The sequence below is a fragment of the Kalmanozyma brasiliensis genome (genome assembly GCF_000497045.1).
Source record: "Kalmanozyma brasiliensis GHG001 unplaced genomic scaffold PSEUBRA_SCAF9, whole genome shotgun sequence".
Classification (NCBI taxonomy): Eukaryota; Fungi; Basidiomycota; class Ustilaginomycetes; order Ustilaginales; genus Kalmanozyma; species Kalmanozyma brasiliensis.
Genome location: NW_015961992.1, coordinates 386265 through 410296, shown reverse-complemented (window position 1 = coordinate 410296; position 24032 = coordinate 386265). Strand labels below are relative to the sequence as shown.

Below are 24032 nucleotides of genomic sequence, written 5' to 3'. Positions count from 1 at the left end.
CAGCATCCATCTGATTGTGGCTGTCCCGCGCTTGGTCTTGTTTGGCAGGGTGGGTGGCTTTGAATGCGCAGGATTCCGAACATGATGGAAGGGTGCTAGGGTCTGCTGGGGAAGCGGGCAAGCCCTGAAGACCCTTTCTGGCAAGCGAGTGCTCATATTGACTGACGGCGCCTTCTGGCAGCTTCGACCGTCGACCCACGGGCCATCGAATACCAAGCTGAGGCGATTCGGCCTGCTGTTCGAGACCCAATCCAGCTGTGTGACTCCGCTTTGTCCAGATTGACCGGCTGGGTTGTTCCGCGCACAACTCAGACGAGGCTCGTTCCTCATCCTGTCAGCTTCATCAGAGAGCACCGCTCCCCCTCAGCAGCATCAATGGAACTTTTAATTCGAGCAAGAGCGTCCCGGCTGCGGTCAGGGATCGAGTCTACGGCAGGTTGATTGCATTCGTTGCATTTGCCAGTCAAGCCTGCAAGCCAGGCCGGCCACCTACCAAAGCTGGGTGCTCGCTTGATCGGGATGGCGTCTTTCTGCAAAGTGATAGCAAAGGGTCACCCGTTCGGCTGCAAGCGATAAGCATGGCGGGCTCACCTGACCCTCGTTGTTTTCGGTCAGAGCCGAGCCTCCACAGCAACACTTTTTTTCCCGCGCCAGAGATCATAGACCTTGCCATGCGCACGGGCTGCTGGCTCGCCCTTTCAAGTTGCGCACGAGAGAAACAGCGTTAGATAGAAGCTCGACCCGCGGCTTGCTTGCATCGATTTGACCAGGCTTCGTGATAGCATGCGATGACCGAACGACAATCAGAAGCTAATGTTGAGAAGCGGCGCTCGAGTCGTGAGTCTGAAATGTCGAGGTTCAAGGGTCCGGATCGGCGGTCTGAGCAGCGACCTGATGCCCAGGAGCACGACAGCCTGTCTCGAGAGGCTGAGCTTCTGTCCAAGAGAAGCTTCGATGGGCCCTCAGCTCGCATCGCGATACTCTTGAAGACAAACAAAGAACTAAGTCGTGAGGCGGTCGATCGACCGACAAGCTTCCAGGCTGTGTGACCAAGTGCCCACCTGAGGATGGACTCTCAGACCCAGAGTCGAGTGACCAACTTGCCCTCCTCGTATGAGGGCCCTCGCCAGCTGAGACTTCCGCTCAGCCTTTGATGCTTCCTCTTGGTAAGGGAAAGCAGCTCGTGATCTTGTTGTCCGCTTGTTTCTGTGTGTGCTAAGGCTAACAGCTCGTCTCATACCATGCCGTGTGTCAGGATGTCAGTTTAGAGCTGTTCCTGTGCTCCGATGCCACCCTGCACCTACACAAGAGACAGCAGCCGTCTAGACTCAATTGAGCCTGAGGCAATCGTCTAGACCATCAGCTCCACGCTAGCTCTCGTTTCAAATGACGCCACTTCTTATTTGTTCAGTCAACTCAGACCACATGGCGATCCTAGTTGATCAATGCTGTTCGGATTGACGAAGATTAGGCCGGGCCGACGCTGCTCGCCCGTGAATCGCCAAAGAGCTCCTCGCCCCTCGCCTCCTGACGGTCCTTTTTCTTCTTGATCTGCGCATACTCCCTCGAGATGTTGGTCGACGTCGTCCAGCCATCCTCGGGGAACAGCTCGGCCATTTGCTTGTAGCAGGCCTTACGAGCGTTGATCTCGCTGTACTGCTCCGTCGAGTTCTCCAATTTGTGTTTCTCGTTTCGGAGCTCGCTCATCGCATTCTCGATGGTGATGAGCGTAAAGACCTCCTCGCGCATCTCCTCCGTCCACTTCCAGCGCTTGGTCGGCTCGACGTTCTCGTCTTCGCCGTCCTGGGGACCGTCGACATCCATCGCGTCGTCTCCGTTGGCCGCCTTGGGTGGCTTGATGGCTTGCGGTGCCTCGCCCTCCTTGGGTGCTTCGCCTCGTTCCATCCACGCTTTGTGCGCCGCCTCGAAATCCGCCAGCTGCTGCGGATAGCTGTCCCGGATCATGCCGCCGAGCTTGTCCAGGTGCTCCTGCTTGAGTTCATCAAAGAACTTCATGTGCACCGGGAAGAACTCGCGCTTGACGAGCTTCGTCATGGTATAGCGGTTGTAGGGGAAAATGGTGGGCAGATGGTTGAAGAAATTCTCGTTGTACTCGGTGAGCATCACGGCCAGCTTAGCAGTCTCGATGAGCGGTGCCTTAAGCGAAGGCGGGAATTTGGCCTTCTGGAAGGACTCGGCGTCCACCTTGCGCTTGAGATCGTCGAACGCAGCTTGGAGACGTGGGTCGACGGGCTCGGTCGGATAGCGATTCTTCTTGGCGAGTTTGGAGGAGCTGGAATCCAGATCGTCGACCTTGATGGGCGAATCGCGCGTGCCCTCTTGTCGCTGCGCGTTGGTGAGGGCCGACGTGGAACCAACCGAAGGACTGCCCGGATCTCCGCTGTTGAGGAGCGAGCCCAATTGCATCGAAGGAGACGCCGTCGGAGGCATGGGCGGCAACTCGACGCCTTGCTGCGCTTTCCTTGCCACGAGCTTGGTGAGAGACCCGGCAAATCCAACCTTGGAGTCTCGAATGCTGAGCGGCTTTGGCCTCTCGCTGGGCGGAAGCGGCTGTCCTTTGCCCATGGCTTTGGCCTTGGCCAGTTCGACAGTACCCTGTGTGACGTAGAAGCCGTCTGCTTTGGGCTTGGCGAAGTGGGTGGGCTCATCGATGTTGAGCTCCGAGTCGTCGACAAAGGGGTCCCGCACGTCGTACTGTCCGATATCGTACTTGTCGTCGTTGGGTCGACGGCGCTTCTTGGCCGCACCACCTGCACTGGATGGCCCTCCTTCGCCAGCAGGATACTTCTCGAGCAGTTTGGCGAGACCTCCGAAGCCTTCAAGGCCAGGCGGCACCTCGGGCCGGCCCGGTGCAGCGACAGGTTCTGGTTCTGCAGCTTCGAGGAGCTGCTCTTCGTACCACTTGGCCCAGGGGTGGCTCTCCTTTTGCAGCTTGGCCAGCACGAGCTCGGGAACGTTGATGAGGTAGCCGCTTTGCCTGGCTTCGAGAATGTTGATTCGCACGGTGGGTCGCTTGGGAGCTAGAGGTACGACGGGTTCTGGCACCGACGGACTTCGACGACGCGAGCGCTTCTTGCTAGGCGAGGATGGGTTCCCACCTGCCTTGGCTCCGTCTTTGGGTGACGAGCCTTCGCCCTTGTCATCGCCTTCGCCTTCGGATGCACTGCCGGCATCGGTGGTTGCTTTATCGTCGTCGTCGTCCTCTTCGTCATCGTCGTCATCATCGTGGTCGTAGTCTTCCGGTTCGCGCCCATTCTCCTCGATGGGATCTGCCATCGCCACGTCTTCTGCTACATGCTCTTTTGCGTCGTGGAATGTCTGCGCAGCCTCTGTGGATGCGGCCTGTGAAGTTGAGGACAATTCGATGCGACGAGGTTGACCGCTGGAGCTGCCGCTGCGATTGCCGCTCTCAGGAGGGAGTTGCAGATTGGCGGCAGACTCGCCTGCGCTGGATCGCTTGCGAGGTGATGTGCGAGGAGTGCTGGCATAAGGTGAGGAGCCGGGACCAGAAGGGCCGAGGAGGTTCGCGAGGGAGACACGCGACGCGGCCGAAGACGGGTGCATGTCTTCGTCGTTGACGGCATCTGCGTAAGAGGGCCTTGCACTCATTTTGGAGTCTATGATGTCGGGAGGAGGGGAGGATCTAGATTCGCTGCTGTCGTCCAAGATTTCGATGACATCCGGACCAATCGATGGCATACGAACAGAGATTCAACTGAAAGGTAGCGACGATGTCGAGGGAGCCCGGTTTCAGGCGTAGTGAGCCGGTGGCTGGGTGCGTGTATGCGCGTGGTCGGTGAGAATTATGCTTTCCTTTGGCGTAGTAGCGATGCGGTGTCTTGGATAAGACAGTGCTGTGACAACGAGGAGGCGCTTGCGATGGCAATGTTGCTGCGTAGACGACGGAGTTGGAGTGTGTGTGGTTGTCAAGAAGAGAGCGTGTTGGAGCGGAAAGGAGCGAGACTGTGAGGCAAATGAAAGTGGCGGCTGTTGCTGCGCAGACTCGGCGCGAGTCAACGAGGCTCTGTAGCCACAGGAGAGGCACTTTGTGGCTTTTCGAAAGGGGCTCGCCAGTCGATAGTGATGGGCGTCGAAGAAAGATCAGTCGAAGATCATACGAAGGAAGAAGAGCTCAGCCAAGGATCTGCCGACGGACTGGCATCTCGCCTGCGCGACGTGCTATTTGGGCGCTGAATGCAGACCGAATCCCTTTTCCACCGCTCACGACTGTCAGTCATGCCTCTCTGTCTCTCTCAGCATGTGCCTTGCATCGAAGCATTGGCAATCCACCCTGTGACTGTGCACGCGCTTTCTTTTCGGAAGGCATCCGCGTCGGCAAAAAGAGGGTCCTAATTTTCAAGGATTCCATCCGACTTGAAGATCTTCTCAGGAAAAACGCTCGCTGGCCGGCCTCGTACAGCTGCATCTTTCAGCAGGCTGCCTTTCCCACGGGTCGTGAAACGATGCTCAAGATGATCCTCGACGGTCTTCCGACGATGACAAACGAATTTGCTCAGGATTGCCTCTGCAAAATAGGCTCTGCAAAGCTTCCGACTGGCGGGCAAGGTCGCCGAAAACCTCTGCATCCAGGTGCAACTGGCACTGCTCGAAGGCCCTACTGCATGCAAAACGGCTGCTGAGCCCCATACTTTGATGTGTAAGCGATCCAAGAAGACAGATGGCTTCGGGCTCGAACGGTCGAGCTACATAGGGACATGAGCACTCTTGGTCCAATTGGCCGCCCGAAGCTGCATCAACATGACTGTCCGCAAGTCAAACGGTTCGAGTGCTTCAGTCCATTGTTGTGTTTGAGTGATACATTGGCCATTCGGTCAGCGTCCGATGTTGTGTTGCGGCTGCGCCAGACAGGTGGCCCCCGCCTTCGTGACGCGCTACGATGAGGGAATGCGCTGGCAGTTGATGTGTGTCTTCGATGGATCTTGCGGCAAGGTGCAGAAGAAGTTGAGGCTCTGCATTGTCGAGAAGAGTGATTTGGCTGTGAGAGCGCAACAGAAGAGTGTCAGCGATGATTTCCTCCCAGCGGATCCATGGTCTTGTTCCGACGGCGGGCTGAGCTTACCTTCCAACGCGATCTCGGTGCACGTCATGCGACCGTCGGCCTGCTTTGCGCAGAGCTGCGATCTGCCGGACCCTCGCTCTCTGCAGATTGTGTGGTCGTGATGGATGTGAAAGACGGGTGAGTTAGCTCGAGAACCTAGCTGATCCGTCCGGAGGATGCGAAGCCGTGAGGCTTGCTGGTGCAGAACTTACCCGTCCAATGTGAAGATGGCAGCCCCGGTCTGCTGCACGAACTGCCTTGTCGACTCATGCGCTGGCGAGTCCATTCGCTCGGTAAGATTTGAAGATGCTCCGGACCTGCAGTCATCATCGCAGAGCGATGTTGAGGCAATCACGCGGATCGTCAGCCTTCCGAGTCGAGGAAGTCGGTACGTGAGGCTCGCGAGCAAAGAAGCTCGGCTCGATGCAGGCACTTACATGATGTTGAACTTTGCCTCGTTGCCGTTGCTTGCAGTTCGTGTGACTTCCTGTAGGTTCTGTTCCTCCTTTGAGTAGTAATGATGTTGAATGACAGTATGGAAGGGTCCTCAACACAGCGTTGATCATCAGCATGCCCTGCTCCTCCTCCACAAGCTGAACCGTTACGTCAAAGGGCCTCTGGCTTTTTGCTCGGGTCTCGGAGCGCTATTTCGGGCGTTGTGGCACTCTAACATCACTGCTAGAATGCTCCCGATACGAGATCTGGCTCAGATTTGCGACCCTTCTTGGCTGAGCCACACAGCTGCACGAGACCCGCACTCGACATCCAAAAATTTCTCCACCGAAAAAGTTGGTTGCTGCGCCTTAAATTTCGAGAAGAAGCAACGAGCTGCTCATTCGCCACGGAGTTAGCAACATCTTCCTCTGCTCACCACCATCACTGACCGACACCACCCTCACAACAGTACGAAGATGGAGTACCACCCTCCAGCAGCGCAGCACATGGTGCTCTGCGCCGACTGCGGAACCCCGATCACGCCCAACAACGCCAACCTCTGTCTCTCGTGCCTGCGCAACTCGGTCGACATCACCGAGTCCGTCCCCAAACAGGCCACGGTCAACTTCTGCCGCAACTGCGAGCGCTACCTCAACCCGCCTCAGTCGTGGGTACCTGCGCGGCTCGAATCGCGCGAGCTCCTCGCCATCTGTCTCAAGAAGCTCAAGGGCTTGAACAAGGTTCGGCTCATCGATGCGGGTTTCATCTGGACCGAGCCGCACTCGAAGCGTCTGCGCGTCAAGCTGACGGTCCAGAAGGAAGTGTTCACGTCGACCATCCTGCAGCAGATATTCGAGGTCGAGTTCGTCGTTCAGTACGGTCAGTGTCCCGATTGCACGCGTCTCGCTGCCAAGAACACCTGGCGTGCCATGGTCCAGGTGCGCCAAAAGGTGCCGCACAAACGCACCTTCCTCTACCTCGAACAGCTCATCCTCAAACACAACGCACACCAGAACACCGTCTCGATTAACGAGAAGAAGGATGGGCTGGACTTTTTCTACACCCAGCGCGCACATGCGATCAAGATGGTCGAGTTTCTCAACTCGGTCGTGCCGATCAAGACGACCAAGTCCGAACAGGTGATTTCGATGGACGTCCACACGTCGACGACCAACTACAAGTTTACGTACAGTGTAGAGATCGCGCCGATCTGCAAGGATGACCTGGTGTGTTTGCCGCCCAAGATGGCCAAGCAGCTCGGCAACATCGGTCAGCTGGTGCTGTGCAACAAGGTAACCAACTCGTTGCGATTCATCGATCCGATCAGTCTGCAACTGGCCGAAGTGCCCGCAGAGAAGTACTGGCGGGACCCGCAACCTGCGTTGGCGACGATTCCGGAAATGATCGAGTTCCTCGTGCTCGACATCGAACCCACCGGCCGCTACGCAACCAACTCGCACGGTGTCGAGAACCGTCGTCTCGAAGAGGCAGATGCGCAAGTCTCGCCATTGAACGCAACATCCTTTGGTGAGGCGGATGCGGTCTACCACACCCGAACCCACCTGGGGGCAATCCTCCAACCCGGCGACACCGTCATGGGCTACTACCTTCGCGTGGCCAACTTCAACTCTGCTACGTGGGACACCATCCCCGCCGACCGCATGCCGGATGTGGTTCTGGTGAAGAAGAGCTATCCTGAACGCAAGAAGCGATCCAAGAACCGAATGTGGAAGCTCAAGTCCATGGCGAAGGAAGCGGAGGATCCGACGACGGAGGGTGCGGTGGGTCGCGGTGCCGTCGGCCGACGCGGTGGGTTGGACTCTCAGAGGGTGGAGCGAGACTACGAATTGTTCCTGCGCGAGCTCGAGGAGGACGAGGAGATGCGTGGTACCGTCAACCTGTATAGGGATGCCAAGAAGGAGGAGGAGAAGAAGGCGAGGAAGGAGAGGGCAGAGCAGATCAAGGCCGAGCGCGAGGCGGCTGCGGCGAACGGCATGGTCGAGGATGGCGACGAGGACGATGGTATGACCACCGATGGCGAGAGCGAGTGGGGCGACGATGATGCGCCGAGGGTCGGACTGGATGAGTTGTTGGACGATTTGGAGGATATGGCCATTGAGGATTGATGTGTTGCAGCGTCGTTTCCGTTCCCGTTCTCTCTTGCATCTTCTCGCTCAGCACACAGACTCATTTCTGCAATTCGTGATTCATGCATTTCATTCATGCTTCCGACGTCAGACTGCGCTTGTGATCTCTGACATTCCATGACAAGGGAGTGCGTGCTTTTGACAATGAAGAAGGGAAGCGTGGTTGACACACGGAGTACATCGCTGGAGAGTGTGATTGGCGCAGGCTTTCGGAGCCAGGATCGAGTCGGTGGAAAGGCAAAGGTGAGCAGGACGCCGCGAAGGAGTTGGGTATAGTGCGTCGACCACCAGCTGGATCTCGGGATGACGCTTGTCTAGCCCGTAGCGTCCCATTTGGTGTTCGGATTGGCCAAGAACTCCTCGTACGCCTGCTTGTTGAAAAAGCTCAGCTCGGTTTCGTTCTCCACCCCGATATCTGCCAGGGTGGTCGTCTCCTTTGTCCTCTCCCCGTCTGCGCCTGCCAGCTTTGGGAGGTTTCGATCTTCCAGCAGCCAATCGTCGTGGTCGAGGTTGATGATGAGGTTGGTGGTCTTACTTCCGTGGGCGCGCGTATACAGCTTGAGCGTGTCCAACTTTTCCGCGTAGCTGCGGAAGGCTTTGAAGGTTGGACTGCTCCTCACTTCGGTCCGACAGAGGTCCTCGAGTGAAGCGATCGTAGTGGTGGTAAGGTCGACGTGTTTGAGAACGTAAGCCTTCATGGAGCGAAACTCGAACGATTTGATAATGCGGATCGTGATGACGGCGTCGGTGAGCGGTCGGGAGGTGTTGGTCACCGTGTTGTCCGAGAAGTCCGCTTGCGGGTTGAACGCGTGGAACCCGCCAGGCAGGAGCGGTGGGGTTGAGGACGAAGATGTTGCGTCCGCCATCGTGTGTCTTGCTGTCGTGGTGATGGTGCAACGGAGATGTTGGTGAAAGAAAGAGGTGTTGGTCTCGCAGAGGGAACGCCCAGAGATCTCGAATTTTCCTTCCAGAAAGCTCGAAAACAGGTGAGAAGACCCTGAGCTCGGTAGAAGGTCTCGACCTTGCTCGCGTGGCTCGAATCTCTCTTGCCAAGGCCTAACACAGTTGGCCTCGATCAGAGGCGTCAACATATCGTCAACGTCATCGACTCACATCACGAGCAACGAAAGGGCGGAGAATGTACTCGCTGGGACAAAGCACGCGGGATTATGAACGAATGAAAGTTCGATGCGATTGTGTAGAGTCAGAGAGTCCGTGACGAGCAGCACTATAGATCCTCCCTACTAGTCCATCCGGCCGATCCCAGCACGGGCGTCTTGCCCACTCGAGCCGAGATATCCTGCAGCAAGCTCTTCTGCTGTTGCGGGAACCGACCCAGCATATCCTCGAATGCCAGCTGCTCCGGCGACTTGAGCGCCACCGTCATCTGCGAGCCCGTATCGAAGCTCGCTCGGCCCGCGAGCGGCGTCGTGGCACCCGTCGTCCAGTCCGATCGGGCGGGCAGCTGCGACATGTAGCTGTGAGACAGCGACATGTTGTCCGGCGTCTGGATGCCTTGGGTGGTGAAAGTGCCTTCCGAGGTGCTGCCGGAGATGTCCATGCTTTCGCTCTTGCGGGAGGGTAGGGTGTCAGGGTATGGCCCGGCGTCGAGGCCGAGACCCGCTGGTTCGCTCGTCTTTCCGAGGCTACCTGCGAGCCCTCTGAGCGGCGACGCAGTAGGCGCTTGTTCGCTCAGCCCCTCACTGCCGGACGACGGGATGAACGGGCTTTGCATCATTGCGATCGCCTCGGCTTCCAGCTGCTTGGTGGCCAGCTCGGCTGCCATCAGGCTGTTGCTGCGTGTCGCATCAAGGCTTGGTCGAGCCGTGCTGAAGCTAGGCCTTGCCAAAGCGCTGAACGAAGGTCTTGCGCCGCCACCGAAGGAGGACCTCGACTCGACGGAGACCAACGGTCGCGAGCTCATCTCTTGGCTCAAGTCGCCCTCTTCCCGGTCGTGGTCAAAACCTAGGACGATGACGTCGTTGGGACCAATGCCTTTGCCGCCCTTCTTGGTCGGGTTCTTGATGCCCAGATTCTTGATGGCTTGTGCCACGCTGCGCTTTGCCGGCAAGGGCGGACTGATTGGACTTGCGACGGGAGCTCGATCTCGATCCTGCGAGAACGAGGTCCTTGCCGATGCCGGAGCACTGGAGCTCGCCGAGCGCCATGTTGGTGTCAACTGGCTGACGAGGCTGGGAGTGATTGGAGTCCTTGGAGCCGGGACACAGGGAGCTTCGGTTGATGGCTTGAGGCCGGCCGACTTAGTCGAGGCCACCCATTCCATTCCGTCGTCCTCCGAGACACCCGCCTGTCCCACGCTCCCAGCGGCCCGCTGCGCAATGTGACCAACCTCCTGCGGCCGTTCCTCCTCTGTAACAGCCAACTCGAGTCTTTGCGGCAGAGTCTGCTCGCGGTGGTTGTTGCGCTGGAACCGGTGCTCACCGAAGGAGCGAGGGTAGTGGGAGGATGGCGAGTCGTGGGTCGCGAGAGCTGAGTCCTGGGACTGGGTGGACTCCTTCGGCTCGGCAATGTAGGAGAGACGCTCACTGAGCTCCTCCACACGCGATAGCCGGTCGACCCGAGAGGTGGCGCGAGGCGGCCGGCGAGATCGCGGCGGCTGTGAACGATGCTGGTCCACAGCGCTTGAACCCAGCTCCTCTGCCTGATCGTGATCGGTTGCCTCTGGAACCTCAAGTTGATCAACTGTGTTGCTATCGTTGCTCGAGTGAACAGCAGGGCGATCCGGCGAGAAAGGTTGGGCTGCTCCGAAGGCGGCGTCGATGCTTGACTGAGGCGTGTCCCGTAGGAGAGCAGGGCTCAAGGTCTTGCGGATAGTGACGCGCGATTGCGCTACATTCGCTGACGTGCCCGCTGGCTCGGCAAGATCGAAGCCCTTAGCGGAAGACATCGATGGCCTCGGCATCGCTTCGGCCATCGGCTTCAAGGATGATGTGCTCGAAGATGAGACAGGCGGACTGTCAACAACCTTGTCGACACCGTCATTGACCTTCCTCCGTCGCAAGAGCTTTCCGAGTTTCAACGAAGATGGGGTGGAAGCGAAGGTGGGTGCTACGGGTGCTCGGAGCGATGCTTCCAACGCGGAATGTGTCGTCGAGCTCTCCGTCGGTGCGGCAAAGTTGGGCGGGATCGCTGGGATGGCAGGCACATCGGCGGCCTCTTTCTTGCTCCGAGACGATGAAAGCGAAGTGAAGGACTTGACACGACTTCGCAAGCCTCGCTCTGCCGGTTTACCGGTGATGGAAGGTAGAGAGGCGACAGCCACGGACGGTGATGCTGAGATCGCAGGTGCAAGAGATGCTCCTCGGTAATCTGAATACAATGATTGAGACGTGGGCAATGCCTGTGGCGTGGACTCCCGCACTGGAATAGTGGATGACGCCTTGGACGCTCGAGAGCCTTTGAACTTGTCCATGAAGCCGCCAAACTTGCCACGCGATCGTTGATGCGAGGATGCAGCGGCGTCCAGGGGGCTAGACATGCTGTGATGATTGCTCGTGGAATGACTGTAGATGCTAGCGGTGCGTTGTGCGCTGGCCAGCATCGGCACTGCGGGCTGAGACTCGCTTGCGATAGCGACGACGGTTTGATCGCGGATGCGGATAGGGCTTGGGTCGTGTGGGTCGTCCTGGTGGGATTGAGCATCGTTGGGACGCGAAGGATCGACAAAGTCCTCCTCGGGTTGATCGATGACCTTGCTCAGCGGGCGTGTCTGCCGGCCGATGGTAGCAGCACGCGGGCGAGGAAGGAAGGGTCTCACAAAGCGCGAGTCCGAGAAGCTGCGTCGACCCTGGGCCACCGGCTCGTCGTTCTGGACCGAGCCCGTGACACTGCTCTTCGTTGGTTCGATGCGAACATTATGGGATGGAGTGCTGTTGAGCAGACCCGCACGGAAAGGAGAGATGACCGAGTCGAGACTGCGCCGGAACTTGCCAGGGCGCTTCTCCGCGGCAGAACCTGAGACGAACGAAGTCTGTCTGAAGCTGGAGAGCGGTGGCTGCGATCCCACTAGACCGCCTTCGAGCTCGGAATCGTCCGACATCTCGAACTCGTTGTTGCGGAACTCGTCATCGCGGCGCATCGGAAAGACGCTAGGATCGACTTGACGCAGGGTGCCCCGGCTCTGATCGATAGCTGTGGTCCTGAGGTCTGGGCTCGTCAGCGCCGAGGCGGTCACTTGTGCAACGAATGCTGCTGTCGCATGACTGCTGCGAGCGACGTTCTTTGGCGGAACCGCGGGTGCAGAGGCTGGCTGATGAGTGCGATAGGTGTTCAACGGTGATGACGCCGGTCCAGGGTCTTGTTCGTGCAGCTGAGGCAATGTCACAGCCGAAGCATACGGGTGCGCCATGCGAAGCACTGCTGGCGCAGACGGAGATGCAACCATGTGTCGGGACGAAGCTTGCGCAAAGCGGCGATCGCGATGATCTCCGGCGCTGGCCGGAGCAGCAGGATGAGCTGGGACACGCGGCAGCGAACTGGCGAGGTCGTACATGGAAGCAGAAGCCTGAACCGATTGCCAGTTGGTAGAGCTCGTGATTCTCGGAGGCGGGACAGGAGGCAAGAGCGGCTTAGGTCTCTCTCGCATCCTACGATCGCGACGCCTTTGACTCGTGCTGGTGACATTCGAAGAGCAGTAGGATCGCACGGAGCCTTCAAAGGAGGCTCGCACGGGTGTGAAACGTCCTTCCGTGGGCATCGGATCGTCGGCGTCCGACCCTGCCGCCTCGTGGGCTTGGCGATAGGCCGAATAGCCGTCCCTTGCCATGCGTGCTGCATGCTTCTTGCGTGCCGAGGGTTCCGAGGGGTCGAACGATCTGTGAGAAGATGGCGTGGCAGGCGACGAGGTGGCTACATTGTCGAGGATCAGACTACTGGATCCGGAAGCACGAGACGATCGAGAAGAGGAGGAGCTGTGTTTGTCATGCCAGGCAGCATACTGTGGATGTCTGGGATTGGCGGACTGGACGATGGCATCAAAGAGCTCGGAACCTAGTTGGGCCGGTCTTGGTTGAGAAGATTCGGAAAGAGGGGAGTCAGAAGTAGGTGTAGGTGTTGCTCTAGACCTTGACGATCGAGGAGACCGACTACGAGGGCTGGATCGAATCGGTGCTGGCTTTGACGATGTGGGTTTGAGAGTGACTGTGCGGTCTCTAGAGGCGCCAGAATGAGGCTGATAGGGGTGGTCCTGGAGCGAAGTCGACATTGTTGAGATAGAACTCGGACGCAGGTTGGTGCTGAGGCCGCTGGTTTCGACAGAGAAAGTTCAAGCTGAGCGGATGTAGTTGTCCGTTTGTGAGCAAGCCGGCCTTGGCCGTGCCGTGGCGCACGATGTACCAGTGGGAGCCGGGTCTAAGCAAGTGAACTGATCATCAAGATCAGGGATGCTGGCGATCTTGGCTGAAGAGTGTGTTTGGATTGTGCAGACGGATGTACTTTGCGCTGCAGCGTGGTCGCGATGCGAGGTGGTATATGATCCTCGCTCCGAGAAGCGCGACTCGTACAACCGATCTAATCCGTGGTGCTGTGCTCTCGTGTATCGGAAAGGAGGGAGGGCGAGCTTGAGCGTCCCGACTTGGGTGAAAGTGATGGTGGAGAGACGGATAGGGGGGCCGCGATGGGAGCGGGAAGACCGGTGACTGGCTTCTTGAAGGTTCAGAGAAGGCTTGAATCGGGGAGAGTCTCTCTCTCTTCTCTCCACTCAGCCCACCTGGACTGGAGGAAGGGATCCGCTGCAGCGTGGAAGCGAGGGGCGACGCCAACACGTCGAGAAGCAGCGTTGGTTGCATGACAAACGAGATTTCAGCAGCAGGGTTCGGATGGACCGAAGCGCTGCAGAGGTGCATGTCTGAGAGTGGATCATGCGCATCGTGACTAGGGTAAGGAGACTCCCACCGAGAGGTTCTCATCTCATCTCGCATCAGCCGAACCACACAAGCGAGCAGAATGGGACGATGGCAATGGGCCTATCGATGCTCCTCTCTGCAGTAGAGCAGGCAGCCTTTGGATAAGCGAGAAGGCCGAGAAATTTTTGGCTAGGAGGAAGACCCTCGCTAAGTTACGCCAAGCGGGCTGACTTTTTTGGTTCTTTGCCGACGTTTTAGTGTGCGTGACCACGATGGCCGACGCCATGAACACGCCGCCGACCGTGGTGTGCAGCTGTACGCTAGCACGCCGATACGCCGTGATTGGCGTGAGTGAGTTGGTGGGTCAGCCTTGCAGCATTATCGGCTGCTCCGTCGGCATCGCCTTCCCTACGTGATAGCGACGTAGGAGTGTCGGAAGTCCCGCCTGGGTAAGGCCTTCATGCACCATCATCTTCGTGGGAGTGCTGGATTCGAAGCCTACGGTCTGCTGGACACGACTCTTGCGAAGAGCTCAGAAGACGCCAGCGGCCAACTTTGATTTGTTGTCAGTTTCAGATGAGACAGGGTGCACCCTTGCCTCGCAACTCAGACACTCATCTTTTTTGTTTTAGAGTTGGGTTCACATAAGAGACGCGCTGCTGCACGAGAAATTATCATACGCGGAGCAGCGGAGCAAAACATCAGGAGTCTGGGCTCGTCACTTTGAAAAGAGGGGCCTGCATCGTCGAGAGATCTTCCCGTTCGCCTTTCGACGTGGCCATGGGATGTGGGGTCTGCAGTGATTCGTCGCTTGATCGACACTTCCCGCTTCGGCCAGCATGGACTCCGCCTTGCTGTCGCCTTGTCAGAGCTGCCGGATGGAAAGCCGCCACTTATACCATTGTTCCCACGTCGCCGTTTGAATTGCAAACAAGTCAGCAGAAGTCAATCTATCCATCCTTGATTGCATGCAAGAGCGAGATGCAAGTAACGTTGGCTGTGCGTTTATCCGCTGTGGACCTGCATCGAGACGATATGGTCGCTCAGTGCGCACAGGGAGGAACCAGATTGAGTGCGGGCTCGCGCATCATCGGACATGCTGCACGTCTTGGCCATCCATCTGGCGAAAGATCGGAGGACACCTTTCACGAGTGATGAGGATCGACTACGGTCGTGCGAGCATAGTGTCGAAGAAGTGAGCCTGACGGCTTGCGATCGTGTGCATCCTGGAGAGCCAATCGGGCCACATCGGCTCGTCCAATGCCTCCCTCAAACTGAACCTCATCGCTGGTCACAGCTTTGCTCGTCCTGATTCCCGGTCATTCCCAAGCACAAGAGCTTGCTGGCGGCGCTCAAAACTGTTTTCACATCGTCCTTTCCGCGTCGACAACCCTACGTTCGACGACGTGAAACGCGGGCGGGATCTAGAAGCTCCTCAGCGCACGCTTCTGGCGCCGCCGCTTTTTTCGGAAGTCGGATGCGCTGCTGCCCCGCCAAAATTTAGAGCTGGGCTCAGGCGCCTTTAGCCTCTCTCCAACACCAACACATCTTCAACAATCCAAGATGGAGGACGACGAACTGCAAGCGATTCGCGCTGCTCGCATGGCCGAGCTTCGAGGTGGCGGTGGGAGTAGTGCCAGCTCCGGCGGTGCTTCTGGATCAAGCGGTAAGTTGCGCGAGCTCGAGCGGAAGCAACGGACCCCAATGCTGATCACTTCGTAACATCGCTTGGTGCTCGTCGGTACAGGCTTCAGCGGGCCGCAAGGCGCATCGAACGGAGGCTCCGGAGGCAAGAACCAAGAAGAACAGCAAGCACAACAGGAAGAGATGAAGCGCCAGATGCTCAGTCGCATCCTCGACACCGAGGCGCGAGAACGACGTAAGTTGCCCCCAACCCCCATTTCGAAATTCGCATCGTCGCTGACCCAAACGAATGGTTAACGCAGTGTCGAGAATCGGCCTGGTCAAGCCGCAAAAGGCACGCCAGATCACGGATCTGCTCATCCGCATGGCCCAATCGGGCCAGATCCGCGGCAAGATCAAGGAGGAACAGCTCATCGATTTGCTCGATCAGGTGGATCAGGCGAATGCTGCCGAGTCGGGCGCGGGGAAGATCACTGTAAGTACGCCATGGTACCAACTCCATAATCGGAGAATGTCGAGCACTGACGCTTGCTGCTCCTTCTGCGTTCCTCTGGCAATTCGATGTCAGTTCACAAGGAAGAAGACGGTTCAGGACGACGACGATAGCGATTTCGACTTGTAGCGAGCCGCCCCTTCTCAATTCACAGGTACTCTCACACGTCACGATGGCTTCAGCGCAACCGGTTACGCATGTATGCAATCGTGCAACACAGGGTTGGACCCTGAGTAGGATGTATGACGAATGGTAACGCGTGTGGTAACGATAGGTTAGCTTCTCTCGAGCCCAGCTCAAGCAGCCGCAGATGGTGTCGTAGCCGGCGCCGTTGCTGTTGCTGTCGCTGCCTGCGCACCACCCTTCTGCGTCTTGACATGGAAAGTGCACTGCGGGGCCTGATTCGTCTCTGCGACCACACTACTTGGCACATCCAACTGCGCCAACGCCCCCTTGACCAACCCCACCGAATATGCCAAGAACACCCTTGCCTCCTTTGCCGTCGATTGCGCCCCCTGTGCAGTACTCACGTGTCGGAGCGGATGAAAGTTGTTATCGTGCAGCACGTATACGCCTCGATGGTTGGTGCGTAGGTTGTCTACCTGTTTGCCCCATACGCAGACCCACACCTCTTTGCAGACGAACTTGAGCACGTCGAGGGTGTCTGTGAAGCGTGCTCGTTCGCGCGCGAGGTTCTCGGCTATATGATAGCCCACGTGGTAGCCGATGCTTTCTAGACGGGTGGTGAGCAGCGTTTCCACTTCCGTGAGGGTCTCCGGGGAGTCGACACCAGAGATAGTCCGGACCACTTCGCTATTGGAGCTCAAGGCGCCAGGCGCCGGGGTCGGTGCAGATGATGGCTTGGTGAGTGTCGGTAGAGTGATGCCGGCTTGTTGGAGCTCCTCCCGTGCCAGCGTCTGCTTGCGGTGCACAACGCGAGAGCTGTGAATGAGCGTGGTGACCATTTCTGTAGCTAGAGTGTGCAGCACCTGGCTATCGACGTAGTGCGGGATGGGCGCGGCGAGGTCGAGCACATCGAGAGTGACGAGCGCTGCTGATGTGCTTGCTTGTGCGCTATCGCCGCTGAGGTTGGGTGGATTCGAAAGAGATGGTAGGGCGTGGGAGGGTCTTGAGGTGGACGGGCTGGAGGAAGACCCCAGCGATAGACGCTCGATCGCGGGCGCCGTCGATGGCCCAACTGCCGATGGTCTTGACATGTTTGCAATCTGAACCTGTGCCTGTGTGGGTATGGAGCGGTCAAGAGTCCTCGAAGGGTGATGGGATAGTTGCGACGTCGACGAAGACAAGGCAAGTGTAGGTAGGCTCGACTCGGTCCGTGCAGGTCTAGAAATTCCAGCAGGCCAAGAGCAGGTCTAACAATTTTGGCACTGCGCCTCCACTCTCTGTTCAAAAAGGCGCTGCTATCACGTGAGGCGCGTGGGCAGTGAGCTACACGCCGTGTTTTGTGCTTTTCCCCAGTTTTTTGCCGCTGCAGAGCCACAGAAGCACAAGAAGAGCGACAGCCGCGGCCAATTTCAAAAGAGGAAAATATTCTTGCCCAAATCAGCCATCAGCAGCAGCATGGTCCGCTCTGGCTATCCAGGAAGGAGCACCGAGCGCCTTGTGCAGGACAGCTCAGCGAGAGGTGCGTGCGTGCATGTGTGTTGCACTAGGCCCGAAGAAAGCAAGCTCGTGTCAGTCGGTGTGTATGTGTGTGCGAGGCTAGGTGCGTGTTGAGAGCTTTTGGATGAAGCTAGACCCTGGCTAGTCTTTCTCCACCCTCTTCCATCCTCATCGAGCAGCTTCATCCTTGCTCTCCTTGCCTACACTCATCATCAGTACTCTGGCAGCTTGGCATCTCGTGGTCACTACATCCTGGACACCATTAGCACGGCAGCTGGGCCAGTGACACCGAGGTAGTACGACATCAGCATATCGCTTCAAGCCTCGCCAGCCTCAGCGTCCATGAGCCTCGTCCAGACCTACGCAACAGCATCAGCATCGATACCACCCAGCAACATCAGCATCATGGCATCGCAAGCGTCTGCTCCAGTCAGTACTGCTGCCGGCTCGTCGCAGTCGTACCTGCTAGCACCATTGCAGTCGTCAGCATCGTCGAATGTGCCCATCACTCCCAGCAAAGCACGCAAGCAGGCTCAAGCGCAGCGAACACGGCTCGTCGCAGTAAGTATCTCAGCCCGTCGCACCTAGCTAGCGCCGTCAACGTGGTCCGACCGGCTCACCCATCTCGTTGTTTCTTTGTTCTTGCCCTCTAGCTATCCAAACACTTGATGACCAGGCTGCAGTACGCCAACTTCAAGGTCGAGCACGGCTGGGTAAGTACGATGCCACGAAGGCGGTTGGGCACCGTTGAAGATCTGAAGCTAACCTATATATCTGATGCCATCCTTCTTGTGATCGCACCGCAGTCCAAACAATCGCTTCCCGAGGTCGAAAACCTCTACTACAGACAGAACCAGTCCGGAACCAGTACTGCCACCGCCACTGGAGCAAGGAAGAGCGCCTCGACATCACCTAACAACAAAGCACCCGTGACGCCCAGTGTCGCAGCCGCCCAAGCTCAGCTCGCCCTCGGATCGCGCCTTTTCAAAGATGCAGCTGTCAAGAAGACCGATGCAGAAGGCGGTGACGTCTTTGGCGGCTATGGCCTCGCCACTCCCCCCGCATCTGCCGGAAGTATTCCCGGTGCTACTTCGTATCTGACGAGCAAGCGCGGTCGATCTGCATCGTCCACACCCATCTCGCCGCCCAACACCAGCACCAACTCTTCGGCCAGCAAGGCTGGGGAGGCGCAGAAGCGCTCGCCAAACAACAAAGCGACGGCAGGTGGCGCGACGAGCTATGCGGACTTTTGGAGTCGCGTGGGCAGCTCGACTGCCACGTCTGCCGGTGCAGGGAGATCGTCCATCAGCCCGAGCAAGAAGAGGAGCGCAGACGAGGTCGTTGCTGATGCTCCCAAGGCGTCCGAAAGCGGAACAGCGACGTCGAGCCCACACAAGCGGGTGAGGATGGAGTCGGATCCAGAACGAGCAGCCTCCAGTAGCCCGGCTAAAACGACTCTGGCCGATCGAGGCCCCAGCTTCGCCAGCAGCGTTCGCAAGCATTGAAAGGAATCATCGGATCTCCCACACTCGTATACCACTTTCATCCCCCATCATCGGAGCATGTACCGACCGCACACACATCCCCCTCAAAGCATCATTCTAGCATGGTACGATTCCGATGAATAGGCTAGAAGATGTAAGGAATGAGTGCCTTTCGTTGACGCGGGAACTTGTCACCGAATGTCTTCTTGTACCACTGATGACCGTTGGCCGCTCTAGGCGCCATCAGGCATACGAGCACGAAGGGGAACAGGAACGGTGGCGTACTCAGCGCGGTAGCCACCACATCTTTTGCCGTCAAATGTGTGAAGATGGGCAAAGAGTACAAAGCGGCCCATGCGAAGGCAAACCACTCGAACCATTCGCAGAGGTAGTTGGGGAAGCTGATGTACTCGAAGAGGGCGCCTCGGGGGATGGAGTATTTGCGTGCGGTGCTGCCTTTACCCACGTCGGCCGTGTCGGCTGGTTTCTGCGATTTGTTGGGTCGTCGGAGGTCCATGAGGATTTCGTCGTGGAGGACGTTGCCTGCGAAACCGATTGCCCACCCTGCTAGGCCGAGGTACCACAATGGGGATTTCCACACGGTGGGAGAGATGAGACCGGGAGCGCCGATGCCGAATGCATCAGCAGCCCCCGTGGAGACGAGCTTGCGGGCGAGCTCCGATGCTGCGGCTGACGAAGCAGTGGTGCCGGTCTTGGCACTTATAGTGGCTAGGGCAGCGGAGGCGACGGCAGGTTGGGGCAGAGCCGACCAGGGTGTCCTCCCGCCCAGCCAGCTTCCCATTACAAAGCCGTTGATCAGGTTGAACAGGATCGCCGACAACGGCACCGACAGGTGGATCGGGGATCGCTTGGGTGATCGCAACGGCTGCAGCACTGCTCGGTGGGTGTAGTGGATCAGGAACATCACCACCAACACCTGGTTCGGCGACGGTAGCGAGACGAATTGCTTCAGAGTTGGGGAGAACAGCGCGGACAGAGGTGGAAGGAAGCCGGTGGTGCCCTTGACGACGGATGTGGAGAGAGGCTTGGAGAGTGCACCGAGGAGAACAAAGATGGGCGAGGGGATTTCCATGATGAACCACCCGAGGTTGCCGTTGACATTGAGCAGGCTTTCGTAGGAGAACTTGCCGTGTGGGGCGTTGATGAGCGAGAGGATGGGGATGAGGAACGGCCATGCTTTGAAGCTCGTTAGTACGATGGAGTAGATTTGGGCTGGCGAGTAGGGTGGGCGCGGGAATGCGCCGACGCCGAGGACGTCTTTGATCCACGTCAGGAGTGCCATGATGGACGAACTAAGAGATCGAGCAGCGCCGGTGATGGTGGTGGCTTGAAGGAAAGCTTGTCCGATGCTAACTTGATCCATCCATGGCGAAGCAAAGGGAACTCCACTTTAGTCACAAGCCTCAAGCACGGTCACCGCGTTTATGCGAGCTGACGAACTGCGAGATCGCCGGGCTGTCAGGCTCAGCAAGGGTCCTACTGATTTTAGTGACTGCATTTTTCGCTTTCGGATTCGACCGTCATCCCTCAAGCTTGAGGGCGCTTGAGCGGGCGATGTCGCTTGACTCAGCCGACTTTCGCTCCTTATTGTCCACAGCGACTCGGCTCGTTCGCCGACAGCACACTGTCGGGTCTGCTCCATTACAGCCGCGAGAGCCGATGAACCCACAAATGAAGCGTGGGAAGCGATGTCGAGTCGGGTTCGTAGCACGTCTGCGTGCAGTCACAGTGTGCCACGGAGCCGTCCAGAGCCGAGACGAGAGACAGCGTTGCCCCACGCGAAATTGGACCCTGAAATGCGCTTCTCCTGGTCTCAGCGCGGCTTTTCTCAATGCGCAGCAGCCGACTTGGATCTCGGCCCTTGGTCTCTTCTTGCTTCCCGACCACCAACTCAACTCTCGTATCTGCATCTGCAAACGCATCACTGTTCTCAAGTGCCCACACTCTCTTCATCGCATCGACCCGCATGGTCACTCGTTCACGCTCCGCAACTCAGCTCTGATCCATCATCGCGTCGCATCCAGCCCAACTCTCATTCTTTCCTTTCCACCACCACAGCCAATGTCTGCTCTTCGGATCATCGTGACTCTTGACATCCAGCCTTGAACAAAGGATCGCTCTCCCATAGCGCTGATCCGCCTTCCTTCATCAGCCATCTTTGACACCGCAACCCGAGACGCTACGGTAACATCCGCTTAATGTCAACGCTGGCGTACGTTCCGCAGCGCAACGCCGCCAAGGCGGCGGAAGACAGGCTGCGGCGGAACCCAACACAGAAGAAGGCCGGCAGTCGCGTAGACTCTCCCTCGTCATCCGCCCCGTCAGCATCGTCATCTACTCCGTCCCCGGGTCGCGCCTCGGTCTCTTCCGCCGCATCTAGCACCACTCAGACGCAGTCTCGCAAGCCCGTCTTCAAAACATACAAGTCTCGTCCTCGCGCAGCGGTACCTGACCCAGAACCAAGTCAAGACCTCGACTCAACGCTGTCCGATCTGAGCGACAGCGAAGACGAAGTCAATGTGGCGACGCAGTCCTCAACTACCGCCCCTTCGTCCACCCATGTAGCCCAGTCCGACAATCATCAGCCACGTCAGCCAAAGACGGCACCAACATCTACGCCCGCGCGGTCCGAAGACGACGCAGCCATCAAAACTCCTGCGGAGGCATCGTCTTCGCCGCTACGAGCGACCTCGAAACGAAGCGCAGCACAAGCCGCTCAGAACAGCATCCAGCGCGCCTACTCGGATTCAGTGTTTGCCGAGCTGGCAGCTCCTGCACAGAAGAAGTCACGATCAGCGACATCACCTCGATCACCAGCATCCTCTCGCGTCAAGGCAGATCATGACGACGAGAATGGAGACCTTTACCGTGCACCTTCCGCCAAAGGCAAATCAAAGGCTTCGTTCAAGAGTGCGGCCTCCACGCAAACTCCGAAGGAACGTCGACGCCTTCAGGACGAGCAGGGCCAACTCTGGGAGCTTCAATTCGAGACTTGCCAAGTCAAAAGATACAGGCATTGGCGAAGATGCGTCCAGTGCATCGCGAAGAAGATTGGCGATACTTGCCGCTTCATCGGCTTCCGCGCATTCCTCGTCGACCCGGCCACGAACGACATCTATGCAGGAGAGGCGGCGGACGCTGTCGAGCCAGCTCTCATATCTTCACCTGACCCAGACGAGGTCATGCACCTTCCCTCGAGCAGACCTCTCGCTTCCGATGCTTTGCTTGGAGCTCACGCGGATGTGGCACGAGCCCTCCTGCCCGTCCTAGAAGCGGAGCTGGAACACGCAAAACAGGACAACACCTTGCGCCGACCTAGGGAGACGACGTGCCGACAGATGTGCGAGTTCTGTTCCACCAGCATCTTTTCTGCAAGCTGGTTCTGCGAGAGGTGCGGAAGGGAATACTGTCTTGACTGCAAACATGCCATTGAGCAGCATGACGAGTCCGACCTGACCATCCTGAAGCGCATCACGCAGTGCGACCGAGTACGTGGGCACAAGGTTGATGATCTCATCCCTTTGACCAGGTTCGATATTTCGCTGCTCGAGCAAGAGACGGTCGCGATGCGAGCCATGATGACGGCCAACAAGGCCAAGGTCCGCAGCGATGATGAACCATCACTCCCCTCTGGAAGTCTCACTACTGTCGATGCAAGCAACGGCTCCGAGGCAGAGGACGCCGCCGCTATCTTCTGGAAGGAAGTCCCTACGAACCGTGCCGGTCTCACTGCAGACCACGCTATCGGCAGCCACACTCTTCGCACCTTTGACGCGTCTAACTTCAACACGGAGCGCTTCTGCAAAGAGTGGGCTCACGGCGAACCGCTGCTCGTTCGCGACGTCACGGGACCTATGAAGCATACTTGGGATCCGGACTCCCTCGCTTCGCGCTACGGCGAAGAGTCCTGCCACATCCTCCGTTCTGACACGGACCTGCCTGAGATCAAGGAGGTGTCTGTCGGCGACTTCTTTTCTACCTTTGGCCAGGATCTGGAACAGAAGGAGCAGGTTCTCGGGCAAGGATCATGGAAGCTCAAGGATTGGCCTCCCTCCGCCGAGTTCAAGCACGAGTTTCCGGAGCTCTACGAAGATTTTAACCTCGCGGTCCCCGCTCCTGAGTACACCACGCGAGAAGGCGTCCTCAACCTAGGCAGCTGCTACCCAATTGGCGTCATTCAGCCTGACCTGGGACCGAAGATGTACAACGCCTGGCCCGCCTCCGAGGGTCCAAGAGGGCAAGGCACCACCCGACTGCACATGGATATCGCCGACGCGGTCAACATTATGCTCTACGCTGCCCCGCCTGTCGGCGATGATATACCCGAAGAGCACCGACCCGGCGTTGCGGCATGGGACATCTTCCGCGCCTCTGACGCCGACGCTCTCCGCGCCTTCCTCCGCGAGGAGCACGCCAAGCTGAAGTTCCAAGACGATCCCATCCACATTCAGCGTTTCTTCATCTCCGCTCCCCAACGCGTCAAGCTTTGGCGCAAGTACGGCGTCAAGAGCTGGCGCATCTACCAGAAGCCAGGCGAGGCGGTGTTCATCCCCGCTGGCTGCGCTCACCAGGTGTGCAACTTGACGGACTGCGTCAAGGTCGCAGTGGACTTTGTTTCGCCACAGAATGTCGGGAGGTGCTTCAAGCTGACTGCGGAGTTCAGGGAGCTGGTGAAGGATCATAAGAAGGGCTGGAAGGAGGATGTTTTGTCGCTGAGGACGACGCTGTGGTACGCATGGTGTACGTATCGGGAGATGGATGGTGGCGGGCCGAATGTGTGGGCGAAGGAGCAGGCGACAATTAAAGGAGAGGGGATAGCAAGAGTGACGAAGAAGGTCCTGCAGCGCGCGTAGGTGGCCGGCGAGACAGCGCAAAAGAGTAAGCGTTTCGACACTATCGTTTCAGATCACCACCGCTTAAGCATCACGACTTCATATCCAATCGAGCCTGATATCTTCCATTCGGCCCGAGGACAGCATCTCGACTCAGAATGTGTGTGAGGCGGCCAGAAGCGATTGGACATCGTTCGGCTCGTCTCGGGAAGGCTATGAGCTGGAGTCGAGCCAGCGGGCGAAGGGATGATCACCCGATATGGTTGGCTCATCGGGGAGTGTGAGCAGCGTGGATGACGTGCGGCCTAGCTGGGGGTCGCGCCAGAGCCCACGGCCCTTCTTCGCGCTTCTCCCTTCAATTCGCTGACCAGAGCTGGTCCGTTCGCACTTTTGCATTTTGCCTCCGTAA

At 58.0% G+C, this 24032-nt stretch overlaps 10 protein-coding genes across 10 annotated transcripts; 4 read left to right on the top strand and 6 right to left on the bottom strand.

Moving 5' to 3' along the window:
* Positions 1–1467: 1467 nt before the first annotated feature.
* Positions 1468–3630, bottom strand: PSEUBRA_006359 (Hpc2-related domain protein; the record flags this gene model as incomplete). The annotated part of the gene is made up of 1 exon (XM_016439688.1): positions 1468–3630. One exon carries the CDS (start codon positions 3628–3630, stop codon positions 1468–1470), a length of 2163 nt encoding a protein of 720 aa, XP_016289596.1.
* A 1283-nt stretch (positions 3631–4913) lies between these two features.
* PSEUBRA_006358 (uncharacterized protein) lies at positions 4914–5366 on the bottom strand (the record flags this gene model as incomplete). The annotated part of the gene is made up of 3 exons (XM_059465761.1): positions 4914–5017; positions 5102–5181; positions 5293–5366. 3 exons carry the CDS (start codon positions 5364–5366, stop codon positions 4914–4916), a joined length of 258 nt encoding a protein of 85 aa, XP_059321770.1.
* Positions 5367–5991: 625 nt separating this feature from the next.
* PSEUBRA_006357 (NMD3) lies at positions 5992–7641 on the top strand (the record flags this gene model as incomplete). Its single annotated transcript, XM_016439718.1, has 1 exon — positions 5992–7641. The coding sequence occupies one exon, from the start codon at positions 5992–5994 to the stop codon at positions 7639–7641; it is 1650 nt and encodes a 549-aa protein (XP_016289595.1).
* A 335-nt stretch (positions 7642–7976) lies between these two features.
* PSEUBRA_006356 (uncharacterized protein) lies at positions 7977–8528 on the bottom strand (the record flags this gene model as incomplete). The annotated part of the gene is made up of 1 exon (XM_016439706.1): positions 7977–8528. One exon carries the CDS (start codon positions 8526–8528, stop codon positions 7977–7979), a length of 552 nt encoding a protein of 183 aa, XP_016289594.1.
* A 362-nt stretch (positions 8529–8890) lies between these two features.
* PSEUBRA_006355 (uncharacterized protein) lies at positions 8891–12886 on the bottom strand (the record flags this gene model as incomplete). The annotated part of the gene is made up of 1 exon (XM_059465760.1): positions 8891–12886. The coding sequence occupies one exon, from the start codon at positions 12884–12886 to the stop codon at positions 8891–8893; it is 3996 nt and encodes a 1331-aa protein (XP_059320299.1).
* Positions 12887–15089: 2203 nt separating this feature from the next.
* PSEUBRA_006354 (PDCD5-related protein) lies at positions 15090–15792 on the top strand (the record flags this gene model as incomplete). Its single annotated transcript, XM_016439730.1, has 4 exons — positions 15090–15192; positions 15274–15405; positions 15473–15645; positions 15739–15792. The coding sequence occupies 4 exons, from the start codon at positions 15090–15092 to the stop codon at positions 15790–15792; spliced, it is 462 nt and encodes a 153-aa protein (XP_016289592.1).
* A 167-nt stretch (positions 15793–15959) lies between these two features.
* PSEUBRA_006353 (Transport protein particle (TRAPP) component) lies at positions 15960–16880 on the bottom strand (the record flags this gene model as incomplete). The annotated part of the gene is made up of 1 exon (XM_016439677.1): positions 15960–16880. The coding sequence occupies one exon, from the start codon at positions 16878–16880 to the stop codon at positions 15960–15962; it is 921 nt and encodes a 306-aa protein (XP_016289591.1).
* Positions 16881–17691: 811 nt separating this feature from the next.
* On the top strand, positions 17692–18791 carry PSEUBRA_006352 (Transcription factor Nrm1/Whi5; the record flags this gene model as incomplete). Its single annotated transcript, XM_016439723.2, has 3 exons — positions 17692–17847; positions 17940–17999; positions 18093–18791. 3 exons carry the CDS (start codon positions 17692–17694, stop codon positions 18789–18791), a joined length of 915 nt encoding a protein of 304 aa, XP_016289590.2.
* A 124-nt stretch (positions 18792–18915) lies between these two features.
* Positions 18916–20073, bottom strand: PSEUBRA_006351 (3-oxo-5-alpha-steroid 4-dehydrogenase, C-terminal; the record flags this gene model as incomplete). Its single annotated transcript, XM_016439675.1, has 1 exon — positions 18916–20073. One exon carries the CDS (start codon positions 20071–20073, stop codon positions 18916–18918), a length of 1158 nt encoding a protein of 385 aa, XP_016289589.1.
* Positions 20074–20989: 916 nt separating this feature from the next.
* PSEUBRA_006350 (JmjC) lies at positions 20990–23644 on the top strand (the record flags this gene model as incomplete). The annotated part of the gene is made up of 1 exon (XM_059465759.1): positions 20990–23644. One exon carries the CDS (start codon positions 20990–20992, stop codon positions 23642–23644), a length of 2655 nt encoding a protein of 884 aa, XP_059321769.1.
* Positions 23645–24032: the final 388 nt, after the last annotated feature.